Source organism: Parathielavia appendiculata (genome assembly GCF_033297405.1).
Source record: "Parathielavia appendiculata strain CBS 731.68 unplaced genomic scaffold N657scaffold_3, whole genome shotgun sequence".
NCBI classification, from domain to species: Eukaryota; Fungi; Ascomycota; class Sordariomycetes; order Sordariales; family Chaetomiaceae; genus Parathielavia; species Parathielavia appendiculata.
The window spans coordinates 2449083-2462605 of record NW_026944222.1 but is presented as its reverse complement, the minus strand read 5'-3'; the positions used below and the strand labels follow the sequence as shown (position 1 = coordinate 2462605).

Here is a 13523-nt window from a genome sequence, read left to right as displayed (position 1 = left end):
TCAACATAAACCCACCATCAGGAACACAGATCCAGCCAGACATGAAGCGTAAGGGCCGTTGTCTCGTGTCAAAAGGCGGTTCACGAAAGAGTATTGGTCAATATAGAAGCTTGAAACTTACGTAGGTGACTGACTTCCGGCCCGTGTAAAACGTCTAGGTAGTCCAGCCCAACCAGCACAACCCATGAGGCCTCATGCATCCCATCCCCACCTGCTAACCACAATGCAAGACACTCCAGACACTACCGCGGAGTAATATCCACTCCCATTCCCCGTCCTGTCAACCCACCCACTCCCTACCAGCAACCTCAAAAACCTGCCTCCACACAGATCACCCATTCCACCCCATCAGATATACTCGCTCTCCAAATGCATCATTTCCTCGTCCTCTCTCCGCTGCTGATGCGGCGGCAGAGCCCTTCCATAATATCTCTCTTCAGGTATCACCGGCCCCCTGCCGGCCTGCCCAAGTTCGCTACCAGGCATGACACTATACGCTCTTCCCAGCGGCGCCGGAGGAGGCGGCATCGTCTCCCTCCTTCCATCTCTCGACTCCTGCTGATGTTTATGCTGCTGCTGATGGTACTGATGGTGAGGACGATAACCCGCCGGAGAAGAATCAGGAGCAGGGCCGGGCGCAGGACCAGGGACATATTCCACTCTCCTGGCCGGGCCAGCGTACTCATACTCTCTCAGCGCAGGGGGAGGAGGATGTGCTTCATACCGGGCGGCGGCGGTGCTGGTGCCTTGAGCGTGAGGGCGCACGCTGGCTGACCGGTACACGGGACTGGGGTCGTCCGGTCCGAGACGGCGCTCATAGGCGATGGGGACTTCATAGCGGGCAAATGTTGGAGCTCCCTCGGGTGCAGCTGCTGTCGGGCGAGCGCTGGCGGCGCGGTAGAACTCACGCGGCGGGGGCGGTGGGCGGTCATCGAGGGGCACCGGAAGCCGTTCGTGGCTTGGCAGGCCGGCGTCGTAGTGGGCTGATTCCCTGGCAGGGCGGACACTGGAGGCCCGAGGGATGTATTCCCTCGCGGGCTCTGGCCGGGACGGAAGGTACTCGGCTGAGGGAGTGCCAATGGAGTTGCTTGGGCCGGGTTGCTCGCGGTAGAAGTACTCTGGCTGCGTGATGACACGTCTGGGCGCTGCGTAAGCCGGCGATGACGGGGTATAGAAGACGACATCGTCGTCAAGCGGCTCGGGCCGTCGAGAGATGGAGCGCGGAGGCAGGAGTCGCTCGTAGGGACCTCTGGGCTCCGTCACAACCTCCTCTCTAACGACGGTGGCTGGGCGAGCAGGCTCCAAGTACTCGCGGCCGAAGGCATCGACGATAATGCGACGGGGCGGCGCTCGGGGAGGAGGCATTGCTGCAGCGGGGGGCCGCTCATAGCCAACCGGCGACTGCGAGCGCTCGGCGTACGTGGTAGGACGCACGCTCACCCTCGACAAACCGTGAGCGTTACGATAGTAAGTAGCAACCTTTTCGCAGGGACCTTCGACAAGGCGGGGCGCAGGTTGCACGGTACGCACTTCCCTAGGGACGTACTGGGCTGACTCCGGCCCGGTTGGGTAACCGCTGGCGGGCGGCGGTCTGTAGTCATCGTAGTAGACCCTCTCATATTTCGGGGACGCGATGAGGATGGGCTCCTCGCCGTCACGAGGGCGATAATCATCGGCCCTCTCGTAACCTACAACCCGTTCCTGCCGGACAATCCTGGGCTGGTAGCGTTCTTGATAGCCTTCCTCAACTCGCCGTGGCTGTTCATACCTAGGCTCGTCATCGTGAATTTCTAGAGGCTGCTGTTGCGAGTACCGCTGGCGCTTGTGCGGGCGAGCATACTGAGGGGTTAGGGGCGAAGGGGAGCGAGGTTCTGGCTTGATGTATGGTGACGCGGCAGTCTCAGCAGCAGCCCGGTCAGCCTTTCTCTTCTTCTTCTTGTTCTTCTTCTTTTCCGATTTGCTACCATGAGGAGAGCTCTCTGGGCTCGAGCCGTTGGAGCTCCGCTTCCTCAGGGCAGTGACCTGCGCAGGGGCTGCTTGAGGCCTGCCGCCTGGTTCAGAAGGACCCAGCTGCGGCTCCCTTGCGACGGCCGGTTGTACAACATGGGTCGGCTGCGGAGCAAGAGGAGAGAGGTTATGGCCACGGACAACAGGAGGTTCGCGAGCCTGGGCTTGCTCGAGCAATCGCTCGTTTCTCGCAACATCATGTGCGCTCTTCGTTTTGCCCAAGTCCTCCGAGAGACTCCCCGAACTGCTTTGCGCGGCGCCCGAAACCTCTGGCAGTTGAGGTTGGTACAACCCCGCAGAACTACTGGCGGCAAGCGACAGACCAGGTACGGAGATGGCAGCAGCCGGAGCTACCTGGACCGATACGGGAAGATTAAGAAGTTGTTTGGGCTGTGAACTAGAACCGTTGGGTTCTGCCTGTTGTGCAGGCAACGGAGCGCGCTGGCCTTGTACTGGAATGACGGGCTCAAGATCGAGCACGGGCTCATACGGCGAGCCCTCTTTCATTTCTTCCTCTTCGGACTCATTGGGCAGTCGGGATGCCATGTTGGATTCGGGAGTATCGTGGCGGCTCGAGTAGAAGGTGTCATCGTCGGCCGAGTCGTTGGATGCTGAGGCATTAGCAGCTGTGTCGTCAGCGGGCTGGACAGGAGGAGTCGCGTGAACTAGCGACATGGCTTTCGCCATGATGTCGGCGACATCAAGTTCGGCCAGCTGCTCCGACGCCTTGTTGGCCGTCCGGCGCTGCTCTAGCTGTTCCTTCAGGCCGCGTTCCACTCGCTGTCGCTGCAACTGAATCTCGGCCTTGATCAAGTCGTCCGACTTCTCCAAGAGGACGGGATTGATCTCTGGCTTTCCAGATGCGCCCGACAGTGTTCCCAAGCCAGGAACAGTAGGAGGCATGGTTACTTGTGCCCGTTGTTGGTTTGCCTGGTAAGACTGAAAATTGTCAACTACTGGGCGACCGCTGTTTACGGCGCCTTTTGCGGCGGCTGACTGCGAAGGCGGGGGCATTGCGGGAGTGAAAGAATCAGGTGCTGAGGGCGGTCTCTGGGCCTGCGCGGCTTTCCCTGGTAAATGCGATGGTTTGATGCGAGGATGCGTGCCGCTGATGATCCGGTCGCGAAACTGCAGCAGTTTACTGTACTCTCGCATCTCACCAAGTTCTTCTTGCGTGAGCGACGCCATCAATGAAGCATTGGCCGCTGCAACCAGCCCCGGCGCTGCACTTCCTGCCATCACTCCCACCACAGATGTCCCAGCCATAGCGGTGGTGTTCCAATGTGCAGTAGATTTTGCAGCAGTGCGCATCGTCGAATGACAACTCGAGTGCGTCAGCACGCCGTCAGATACAGCGGCGGCCAAAGGACTTCGCAGTGACAAGACAGCAGATACTGGGTTGAAGGTGATGGATATCGATGACAAGATGCTGCCTCTTTTGACAACAGGGAAAATATCGAGTTGCAAAGCTCTGGGAGTGGCAGTTTGAGTAATGCAAAGACTCGAGTTTGCGCACAGACCAACTCAATCCATGATCACAGCAAGGAATGGGCAATGAAATTTCATATTGCGGAATTTCAGCCAAACTTTGAAATATTATCATTCAAACCCCCTTTGAGAAGGCTTGGCGAAATGGAAATACGGGTCTAATTGCTGATCATAAGGAAATCCAGGGTCAGCAACTCACTTACCTTAACTGTCGGCGGGATGTGTAATGGGCAATTGTAGAGAACTCTAACCCTAGCTCTTTACCGGCTTACCGATAGTTATAGCGGAAATATATGAAATTTACATTTCAAAACCCTATTTTCATTTTCCGCAGAGAGTTTTTCCGAGATTTCCCATCCCTCATCACCGTAGGTGGGTCTTCGGTTGTGCGGCCTGAGTCAACTTCTCGCATTCCTGGATCCAAATGGAAGGTCACCAAGATCAAGGACTGAAGAAAGTTGAAGCTGGATTCACAAGGAAGAGTTAGCTGTAAAGGGTATAGATTGACGACTTAGGTCCCTGTGCTTCTCAGTCACGGTATCTTGCCCAACAAGGATTAACAGCTGCAATACCTGTACCATCTCTCACTCGCACTTCAACATACTGCCCCTCGCTCAGAGAACACTACCCGCGCCTTAAGTTGAGGAATAGTTTGGATACACTCACTTCATCCAAGGAGTGGGATCTTTTACTGCATAGCTGTTTCAATCAAATGGACTCGGAACATACTTCCGTCAATGGGGCTTCCCCAAGACAAGTCTTCTTCTTGTGAGTGTAGGAGCACCCCAACAGGCTCCCGCTCGATGGCTAACACGGTTACAGTGATATTGACAACTGCCTCTACCCAAAGAGTGAGTTCTCTCTCTTTTTGTCCTTGGGGAAGACCCCGGCGACTGAGGCAGGTTACAGGCGCCAGGGTCCACGATTTGATGGCGGACCTCATCGACAGATACTTTGCCACCCACCTTTCTCTCCCATGGGAAGACGCGGTGCGGCTGCACAAGGAGTACTACCAGAACTACGGCCTGGCCATCGAGGGGCTCGTACGGCATCACCAGATCGACCCCCTGGATTACAATGCCAAGGTCGACGACGCTCTCCCTCTGGACGACGTCATCAAGCCCCGGCCCGAGCTCAAGAAATTGCTTGCAGACATTGACAGGAGCAAGGTCAAGCTGTGGTTACTGACAAACGCCTACGTCAATCACGCCAAGCGTGTGGTCCGGCTACTTGAGGTAGAGGAGTTCTTCGAGGGTCTTACCTACTGCGACTACGGCGCGGTGCCGTTCAAGTGTAAGCCACATCCCGACATGTACCACAAGGCAATGCGGGAAGCGGGAATTGAGAGATACGAGGACTGCTTTTTCGTCGGTGAGCAGTCATTTCCCTGTTCTTTCTCGCAAAATACCGGTCACTGACACAGAAATAGACGACTCGTACCAAAACTGCAGAAAGGCTCAGGAACTGGGCTGGACGGTGGCTCACCTCGTCGAGGACGACGTCAAACCGCCGGCGACACCGGCCTCCCAATACCAGATAAGACACCTTGAGGAGCTGCGGAAGGTATTCCCGCAGTTCTTCAAGCCAGACTCATCAGACGCAAGCTGAAGGGTGAGAACATCGGGAATGACGGACATCCATAGGAAGATGCAAGTTTCATCTTGGATTGGATGATTTTGCCGCCCCTGCGGCGCCAACGTTGCAGCATAGTAGATAAATTCAACCCCTTGGTTCCATTCCCATTCCCCCGCCAACCGCCCCGCTACCTATTCCGTAATGCATCCCAAATCCATCCAGACCAGGTAAGGTACCCCAATAACGCCGTGACCATGCAAGCAATTACTCTACCCGTCCGCATCGCTCTTCTCCAGCCCAGAAGCCATCATGACCACCCCGCTAAGGCCGCTGCAAGCTCCTCACCAGCGCGTCCAACTGCGCGAACACCTCGTCCCTCTCCCGCACTGCCTCTTGTCTTTGTGCCTCCAGTCCCGCAATCTCCTCCTCCAGCCCCTGGATAATCCGCAGCTGGTCGCGCTCGCTGTTTTGCAGCCCGGGCAGCTCTGACACGAGGTATTCGATGCGCTGGGCCTGGTAAATCAGGTCGCGGGAGATTTCGACTTGGCCGTCTTTGAACGTTTGCGGGTCGAGGGTGTCGACTGAAGGACAAGGAGCATGGGTTAGTTTGAGGCTGGGTTGCGGCGGTGGAAATGGGCTATTGGGGGGAGAGCGGACCTACCTTCTTTGGGCTGATCGGCTTTGAGATCGGGAATCTTGTCTGCGGGTGTGAATTGCTTGAGGTCGTGATGTCGTTCGACGTAGTAGAGACCTGCGATGAACATGGTGCAGAGCTGTTGGCCCCGGGTTAGTTGGTGGGGATGAAGGCGTCGTTGAGATTGGGCCACATACCAAGTCCATGGACTCCTGCAGCTGGGTGAGGATGTCCGACATCTTGAATAATCTGTGCGCCCCAGCCTGCAAGACCGTCGCTGTGAGGTGAGTTCGAATACAAGGGGATGCGCAACCTGGATACCTAGATAAGATGATAAGGAGACCCCTTGCCACCCTGGGGCAAACCGGGATTGGAGCTCAAGTGCTCAACTGCCGCCTTTGTGAGTCCGGCAGGCAAGCAGTTCTCTGGACTTGTAAGATGGCAACCTTGACATCACGTCTCCCATCAATTCTCCGGGGAAACTTGACTTTTGTTCTAAAATGCGGCTCGCTCTCCTTAAGAGACCATTATGCCCCTTAACCCTTCTCTCTCTGTCACGATGCAGTTTTTCCGCCTCCCCCAGGCCCCTCGGAGCTGCGCCCCTTCCCAAATCGTGTCAACCTGAACCACCTCCACCACCACCACCCGAAAATGCCACCTCCCCCGACCGCGACCACATCGCGCCCACACCATCAAACAATTCGCTAATTTACCCTCCTTCACCCTCCCCACACCACACCAACCTCCCCTCCTTCCTGGCCCACGCAACCCGCACCAACCTCGACCCTTCCTCTACGGTCTACGTCGGCACCCACTTCGAGTACACCACAATCCAGTCCCTATCCCGCTACGGCCTCGTTCTGCGACGCGTAGGCGGGGTCTCGGACGGCGGCATCGACTTGTTGGGAACCTGGCCATCCTTGCCACCGTCGTCGTCCGGACAAGGCCCGCTGCGGGTGCTCGCACAGTGCAAAGCCGTGCAGCGGCCCGGTCCGCACCTCGTCCGCGAGCTGGAGGGCGCGTTTGCCGCCGCGCCGGCAGGGTGGAGGGGCAAGAGCGGAGTGGTGGGCTTGTTGGTGGCTGAGAAGCCTGCTACCAGGGGAATACGGGAGGCGCTGGGACGGAGCAGGTGGCCGATGGGGTTTGTGGCGTGTTCGAGGGCCGGGAGGGTGGAGCAGTTTTTGTGGAATCGGAGGGCCGAGGAAGAGGGCTTGGAGGAGGTGGAGGTGCGACTGAGGTACTTTGAGGATGGGGCAAAGGATTTGGTGCTGACGTGGAGAGGGAAGGCTTTGGCGCCGTTTGTGGAGGGGGAGCAGGTGGCGGGTTGATGAGGAATGGGTTTGAGAGAGGGTGTTTTGACTGCAAACGGTTGAGCCGGGTGTTGATGAAGACTGGCCTTTGAGGGAACTGGTATGTTTGGGGATATTGGATATTTCAGATGAGCTCTGACGACAATACGACAAGGGATATGCGACGGCGGAGTCAGAGCAGCCCAATGGGCACGCCCATCTTCAATTCTCGACACGGGAATAGCTGGCCGAGATCGACTGAGCTAGAATGGTGGGTGGGAGAGATTCTCTAGTGCGGACAAAAGTTGACCGAGAATAATAGCGAAAACAGCCACTCTGAATTTATACAAGAGGGCGCAAGGATGATCCAATCCAACATCATCAAACTTTCCTCACGAACTTCGAATATTCACAATTCGTCTAGTACTCCTCAGGAGCAGTATTTCTTCCGCCCTCCCGCCATGATTATCCAAATCGACTGCAACAATTCCGCATCCAAGACCCCATTCATCCAAGACACTCAAACAACAAAATTTCAATCATCCCATATGGCTTGTCTAGCCTTGGCAACCTCCTCTTCCCTCTTCCGCTCCCTCTCCTTCTCCTCTTCCCTCCTTTTCCTCTCCTTCTCGCGGACCGCCCTGTCATACGCCCGCTGCTCCTCGGTCGGCTTTGGGGCCCTCATGCCCAGCGCACTGGCAATCATGCGCCGCGCTACGGCGTCTGTCTTCTCGGGCCGTTTGGATGGCCCACCGCTTGCTGATGTCGAAGATGATGACGGCGATGGGTAACCGCCTGCGCCATCAAAGGGTGGGATGGTAAACCCAGGATTCGAGAGCGCCGGGGCGGGGAAGGGTCGCTTGCTGTGCTCAACGGGGGAGAGTGGCGTTGGTGGTGGCGCTGAGGTGCCCGCATGGCTGCTACTGGTGGCCACGGGGGTAGCTACTGCGTCGTCGTCTTCGTTGACGTCGACTTCGTCTTCCCAGCTGTCCGCCACGGGGCTGCTCTTCTTCTTTTGGGCCTTGGTCCGTGGTGGGGGTGCTGTCTCTAGCTCAGTGGTGTTGATAGAGAGCTTGCCGAGGGTGGAAGGGAGATCTTCATTTGCTTCTGGTGCCATGGCGAAAGCTATGTACAATCCAACTCTGGTTTGTTTGTTAGTGTGGAGAATAGGGGGTTGCAAGGAAGAGGTAAAGAAATGTAGGAACATGGGAAGATAGAAAGGAGGACAAAGAGAAGAAAGTATGAAAAAGAAGAAGAAAGCAAGAAGAAGAGAAAGAAGAAAGAAGAGTGAATACTAGACAGTTGTCTTGTTTCCTTACCAAGTCCCGCGCCGCAGACAAACAAACCAGGGTTAGATTGTATGTTGTGATATGAAGTGCTGTTGAACGAAGCCGAATGAGAGTAGCGTTTGAATCAGATGGTATAAACGGCGATTGATGTTGATCCTGACAAGACTGGATCCGGATACAATGTCTTGTGGTTGCCAAGTATTTGTTGTTGGACAAGAACAAGGGCAGGAACTGACGGACACGCTTTGTGGAGGGTGAAGGTTTTTAAAGAATGGTTATACTGTTTATGTAGCGCCCGGGGGTAGTGTGTGGCTGGACAACAAGCACATGTAGCACGGGTGTGTGAAGCTGCAGATCGAGAGAGCTCGTTTGATATTCCAGACAACGGATATATGCAACATTCAACCATAATGATCGAATTTCATGGCAAGATGGCTGATGATGCGCGGGGGCGGGGCAACCTTGTGTGGAGAACAGCAACCGACCTGTAGGCTGGAGCCGCAATCGGTGGCTGGTGGAGCCTCTCGCTGACGCAGTTGTGGCTTGCCCACCTTACCTTGTCCAGCCGGGGCCATCGGAGCTAAGATAAGATTGACGCTCTGCTGCCAGCAGCTTCCATCGCCCGAAAATCGTTCCTGTGCTCCGCCCGCGCTCCATCGCATTATTCAGACATCATCGCCATGGATCCTGGCTTGCCCAGGCCTTCTCTGAGTAACCATTAACGCCTCAACCACGACGCCCAGGGGCTTTCCGTGCCGCGGATTCAATTTGTACACTATTTATTGCCTTGTTACCATTTTCTCAGACTTGCTTGCATATAGATTTTCCCTTGCCGCCCCCTTCGAGCGGGCAGAGCCTGAACCGCTTGAACTGAGAAGCGCAAATCCTGACGTCAACAAACGGTTTTCGAGCTGCTATAATCACCACTCACAATGCTGCCCCGACAACGTGTCCTGCGGTTACCCGCGCCGACAAGCCCCATCTTCTTCACGCCGCCGAGAAGGCTGAGCACGTGTTCAGTCCCGGTATCAATACGACATAGACGTAATGCTGCGCCACTGCGGCAGAGCTCCCCACGGGGCTGGCCTCTATTACTTTCGACCTTCTCGACGTATACTTCCCTCGGGAAGCGGAAGGATGGGTTCTTCGACGGGCCTGTCGAACCTCTTTCAGAGGAGGAGAAGAAAGCGAACGTCGAGAAATCCGAGGCGGAGGAAAAGGAAGCCACCAAGTCCAAGACTTCCAGCTCCGACGCGACATTCAACAATAACGGGAAAGGCGCGCCAGAGCCGACAGACGGCAAGGGGAGTGCTGCCAGTGGTGCCTCGTCTGGTTCCGCGGGAGACGACTCGGGGTCAAGCGGCGGCAAAAGGGGTCGGAAAAGCGACAAGGCCCTCGCGAAGCCCGTCGTACCTGAGATTTATCCTCAAGTCCTAGCAATTCCCATCGCCAAGCGGCCGCTCTTCCCGGGCTTTTACAAGGCCATTACAATCAAGGACCCTAATGTCGCCGCTGCGATCATGGAGATGTTCAAGCGGGGACAGCCGTACGTCGGAGCCTTCCTTTTCAAGGACGAGAATGCCGATGACGATGTGATCCGGAACCCAGACGATGTCTACGACGTCGGGGTCTTTGCACAGGTCACCAGCGCATTTCCAATGAACTCGCAGGGTAGCGAAGGCGGCCTGACGGCGATTCTTTACCCTCACCGCAGAATCCGGCTGTCTTCGTTGATCCCTCCAAGGGGCGCGGATGCCTCGAAACCTTCGCCCGTACCAGAGCCTATACCCGAGCCGATTCCTGAGACGCCGGACGAGGGAGAGCCGAAAGGAGACGTGGTTGCGAGTTTTGAGGAGAGTGCTGTGGAGCAGAAGCCTGAGCCATCCAAGAAACTGCACGAGGTGACATCATTCCTGAAGAAGTATCCCGTTAGCATCGCCAACGTCGACAATCTGACCGAAGAACCACACGATCCCAAGAGCCAAGTCATCCGTGCCGTTACAAACGAGATCGTGAACGTATTCAAGGAGGTAGCCAGTATGAACAGCCTGTTCAGGGACCAAATCTCTACCTTTTCCATCAGCCAATCCGCCGGCAACGTCATGTCTGAGCCGGCCAAGCTCGCCGACTTTGCCGCCGCTGTCTCGGCGGGTGAGCCTGCTGAGCTTCAAGAAGTGCTGGAAAGCCTGAACGTCGAAGATAGGATGCACAAGGCGCTCTTGGTGCTCAAGAAGGAGCTCGCGAATGCCCAACTACAATCAAAAATCACCAAAGATGTGGAGAGCAAGATCACGAAACGGCAGCGCGAGTACTGGCTGATGGAGCAGATGAAGGGCATCCGGAGAGAGCTCGGTATCGAATCGGACGGCAAGGACAAGCTGGTCGAGAAGTTCAAGGAAAAGGCAGACAAGTTGGCCATGCCGGAAGCGGTGCGAAAGGTTTTTGACGAGGAGCTCAACAAGTTGGCGCACCTGGAGCCCGCCGCGTCAGAGTTCAATGTAACCCGGAATTACTTGGACTGGCTGACCCAGATACCCTGGGGCCTGAGGAGTGCCGAGAACTTTGACATTCAGAACGCCATGAAGGTGCTGGATGAGGATCACTATGGGCTCAAGGATGTCAAGGACCGGATTTTGGAGTTCATCGCGGTCGGCAAGCTACGTGGAACTGTCGAAGGCAAGATCCTTTGCTTTGTCGGACCTCCTGGCGTGGGCAAGACGAGCATTGGCAAGTCCATCGCCCGCGCGCTTAACCGCGAATACTACCGGTTTAGTGTTGGTGGTCTCACCGACGTTGCCGAGATCAAGGGTCACAGGAGGACGTACGTTGGTGCGCTGCCTGGCCGTGTCATACAAGCCTTGAAGAAGTGCAAGACTGAGAACCCCCTAATTCTCATCGATGAAATCGACAAGATAGGGCGAGGGTACCAGGGAGACCCTTCCTCTGCACTGCTCGAGCTTCTCGACCCGGAGCAGAACAGCTCGTTTCTTGACCACTACATGGACGTTCCCGTCGATCTCTCCAGGGTCCTCTTTGTCTGCACGGCTAACATGACCGACACCATTCCCCGGCCTCTTCTCGACCGCATGGAGGTTATCAGGCTGTCTGGTTACGTCTCGGATGAAAAGATGGCCATCGCCGAGCGGTATCTCGCCCCCCAGGCGCAGGAGCTGGCTGGGCTGAAACAGGTCGATGTGCAAATGAGCAAAACTGCAATCGAGGAGCTCATCAAGTCATATGCCCGCGAAGCCGGTGTCCGGAACCTCAAGAAGTTGATCGAGAAGGTCTACCGGAAGTCTGCGCTGAAGATAGTCCAGGATCTCGGGGAGGCGGCGCTGCCTGAGGCCAAGGCTCTCACGGATGAGGGCAAGGCAGCCCTGAAGGAGTCGGAGAAGCAGGGCAAGACGGAAGAAGCCGGCAGGGAAGCAACCGAGAAGGAGACCACCGAGCAACCCAGGCTGCCGCTCAAGGTTCCCGAGAGTGTGCACGTCGTCATCGACAAGGACAACCTCAAAGACTATGTTGGGCCGCCCATCTTCACCTCGGACAGGCTGTATGATGTCACGCCGCCGGGTGTCACCATGGGCTTGGCCTGGACACAGCTGGGCGGCGCCGCCATGTATGTTGAGGCTATCCTCCAGGCCGCTCTGAAGCCGTCCAGTCGGCCATCGCTTGAAATCACGGGTAACCTCAAGACGGTGATGAAGGAGTCGTCGACCATCGCCTACTCGTTCGCCAAGTCCTTGATGGCCAGGGAGTTCCCAGAAAACCATTTTCTGGAAAAAGCTAAGATCCACGTGCACGTCCCCGAGGGCGCGGTGCAAAAAGACGGGCCGTCGGCCGGCATCACCATGGCTACTTCGCTCCTGTCATTGGCCCTCCATACGCCGGTCGACCCGACTGTCGCTATGACGGGCGAGCTGACGCTGACTGGCAAGGTGCTCCGCATCGGAGGGTTGAGGGAGAAGACAGTGGCGGCGCGGCGGGCGGGCTGCAAGATGATCATCTTCCCGCAGGACAACCTGTCTGACTGGCTGGAGCTTCCTGAGGTATGCCCCGTTGCTTCCCCACAACAATTCATGGTAATGCCAAATGGAATGTGCTGACGAGAGGGTACAGAATATCAAGGAAGGCATCGAAGGCCGCCCGGCGAGCTGGTACTCGGAGGTGTTTGACCTCATCTTCCCCAACCTGGACCGCGAGAAGGCCAACAGGTGTAAGATTTGCGGGAACAAGAAGGACGGCGAGGACAAGTCGGATGAGTCGGACGATAAGAGTGACTAAACCGGCATTTGTCGTGGAGAAACGGACGGGAAGAGCAACCAAGCCCTAGGCCCAGTGTTCCTCCCCCTCCATCCACGTTCCTGTGCCAATCAATGGCAGTGTCCCATGGCCACGCGAATGGTAGCGTCCGAGTGCGAATGCACGCGGGTCCATGCCCTAACAGCGCGGGATGAGGGGTATCGGAAAGGAGGCGGCTGGACTGACTGGCGGAAAGCGATGTCGAGTGAAGAGGGGTCTCCGGCCAAAGATGTGAGTTTGTAAAGACAGATCGGGCATGCCGGGGCATTTGAACCCGGCCCTACCAAGATGCTCCTGGAGCAAACTCGATTAATCAATCAATTGATGGACGGTGGACGGACGAATGTGGATCGAAATTTGTGTTGTTCCTTGCGGGTTCATCACATTGCTGATAGAGAGGCAAGCAAGGTGGTGATGGGAATCGGGGGTCATTGTAAGGTATACGGATACATAGCGGGAGATTCAGTTGACACCCACACATCCTCACTCTCTGTAATGCTTTAGATATTGTCTATGTATAGTATTGTACGTATATTTTAGGTGGGAGATTGTGTACCATGTGGTAACGATGCCCATTGGAAATGGCGTGACAGTTGTCGTCGCGGTGATATCGAGGAATGCGGGGCCTAAACGATCTTCCCGTGACCATGGATCAACTACTACCTACGGTGATCCCACGGCCATGACGACAACCAACTTATTTGTACATGGCAGAGGCCATTCTTTCCGTGAGAATGGTTGGCGCTGGATGGTGCCCGTGTTACGGGGGGTGTCGTGCGTGTTCTGGAGTGACTGGAGCTGTGTGGGGGTTTCACCCGCGCAAAGTCTGCCTCTTGGGCTGGCAGGCTTGGGAACATGTAGCGAGGTATGGTGTAATTCGGCGAGGAGTGCGTGATACTTGTGTCTAATGTCTCTTCCCGCCGAATGAATTGAGCTGGA

At 56.2% G+C, this 13523-nt stretch overlaps 6 protein-coding genes across 6 annotated transcripts; 3 read left to right on the top strand and 3 right to left on the bottom strand.

Moving 5' to 3' along the window:
* Positions 1-62: 62 nt before the first annotated feature.
* Positions 63-3462, bottom strand: N657DRAFT_643105 (uncharacterized protein). Its single transcript, XM_062792476.1, has one exon. The coding sequence runs from the start codon at positions 3271-3273 to the stop codon at positions 349-351; it is 2925 nt and encodes a 974-aa protein (XP_062650084.1). The 5' UTR covers positions 3274-3462; the 3' UTR covers positions 63-348.
* Positions 3463-4207: 745 nt separating this feature from the next.
* Positions 4208-5103, top strand: N657DRAFT_567264 (pyrimidine 5-nucleotidase; the record flags this gene model as incomplete). Its single annotated transcript, XM_062788496.1, has 4 exons — positions 4208-4263; positions 4318-4346; positions 4405-4866; positions 4919-5103. 4 exons carry the CDS (start codon positions 4208-4210, stop codon positions 5101-5103), a joined length of 732 nt encoding a protein of 243 aa, XP_062650083.1.
* Positions 5104-5391: 288 nt separating this feature from the next.
* N657DRAFT_654717 (CSE2-domain-containing protein) lies at positions 5392-5943 on the bottom strand (the record flags this gene model as incomplete). Its single annotated transcript, XM_062794527.1, has 3 exons — positions 5392-5651; positions 5732-5843; positions 5902-5943. The coding sequence occupies 3 exons, from the start codon at positions 5941-5943 to the stop codon at positions 5392-5394; spliced, it is 414 nt and encodes a 137-aa protein (XP_062650082.1).
* Positions 5732-7392, top strand: N657DRAFT_643103 (uncharacterized protein). The gene has a single exon (XM_062792475.1). It carries the CDS (start codon positions 6205-6207, stop codon positions 7030-7032), a length of 828 nt encoding a protein of 275 aa, XP_062650081.1. The 5' UTR covers positions 5732-6204; the 3' UTR covers positions 7033-7392.
* N657DRAFT_643102 (uncharacterized protein) lies at positions 7322-8444 on the bottom strand. The gene has a single exon (XM_062792474.1). It carries the CDS (start codon positions 8108-8110, stop codon positions 7529-7531), a length of 582 nt encoding a protein of 193 aa, XP_062650080.1. The 5' UTR covers positions 8111-8444; the 3' UTR covers positions 7322-7528.
* Positions 8445-9106: 662 nt separating this feature from the next.
* On the top strand, positions 9107-12859 carry N657DRAFT_301905 (ATP-dependent protease La). Its single transcript, XM_062786692.1, has 2 exons — positions 9107-12331; positions 12402-12859. Exons 1-2 carry the CDS (start codon positions 9215-9217, stop codon positions 12564-12566), a joined length of 3282 nt encoding a protein of 1093 aa, XP_062650079.1. The 5' UTR covers positions 9107-9214; the 3' UTR covers positions 12567-12859.
* Positions 12860-13523: the final 664 nt, after the last annotated feature.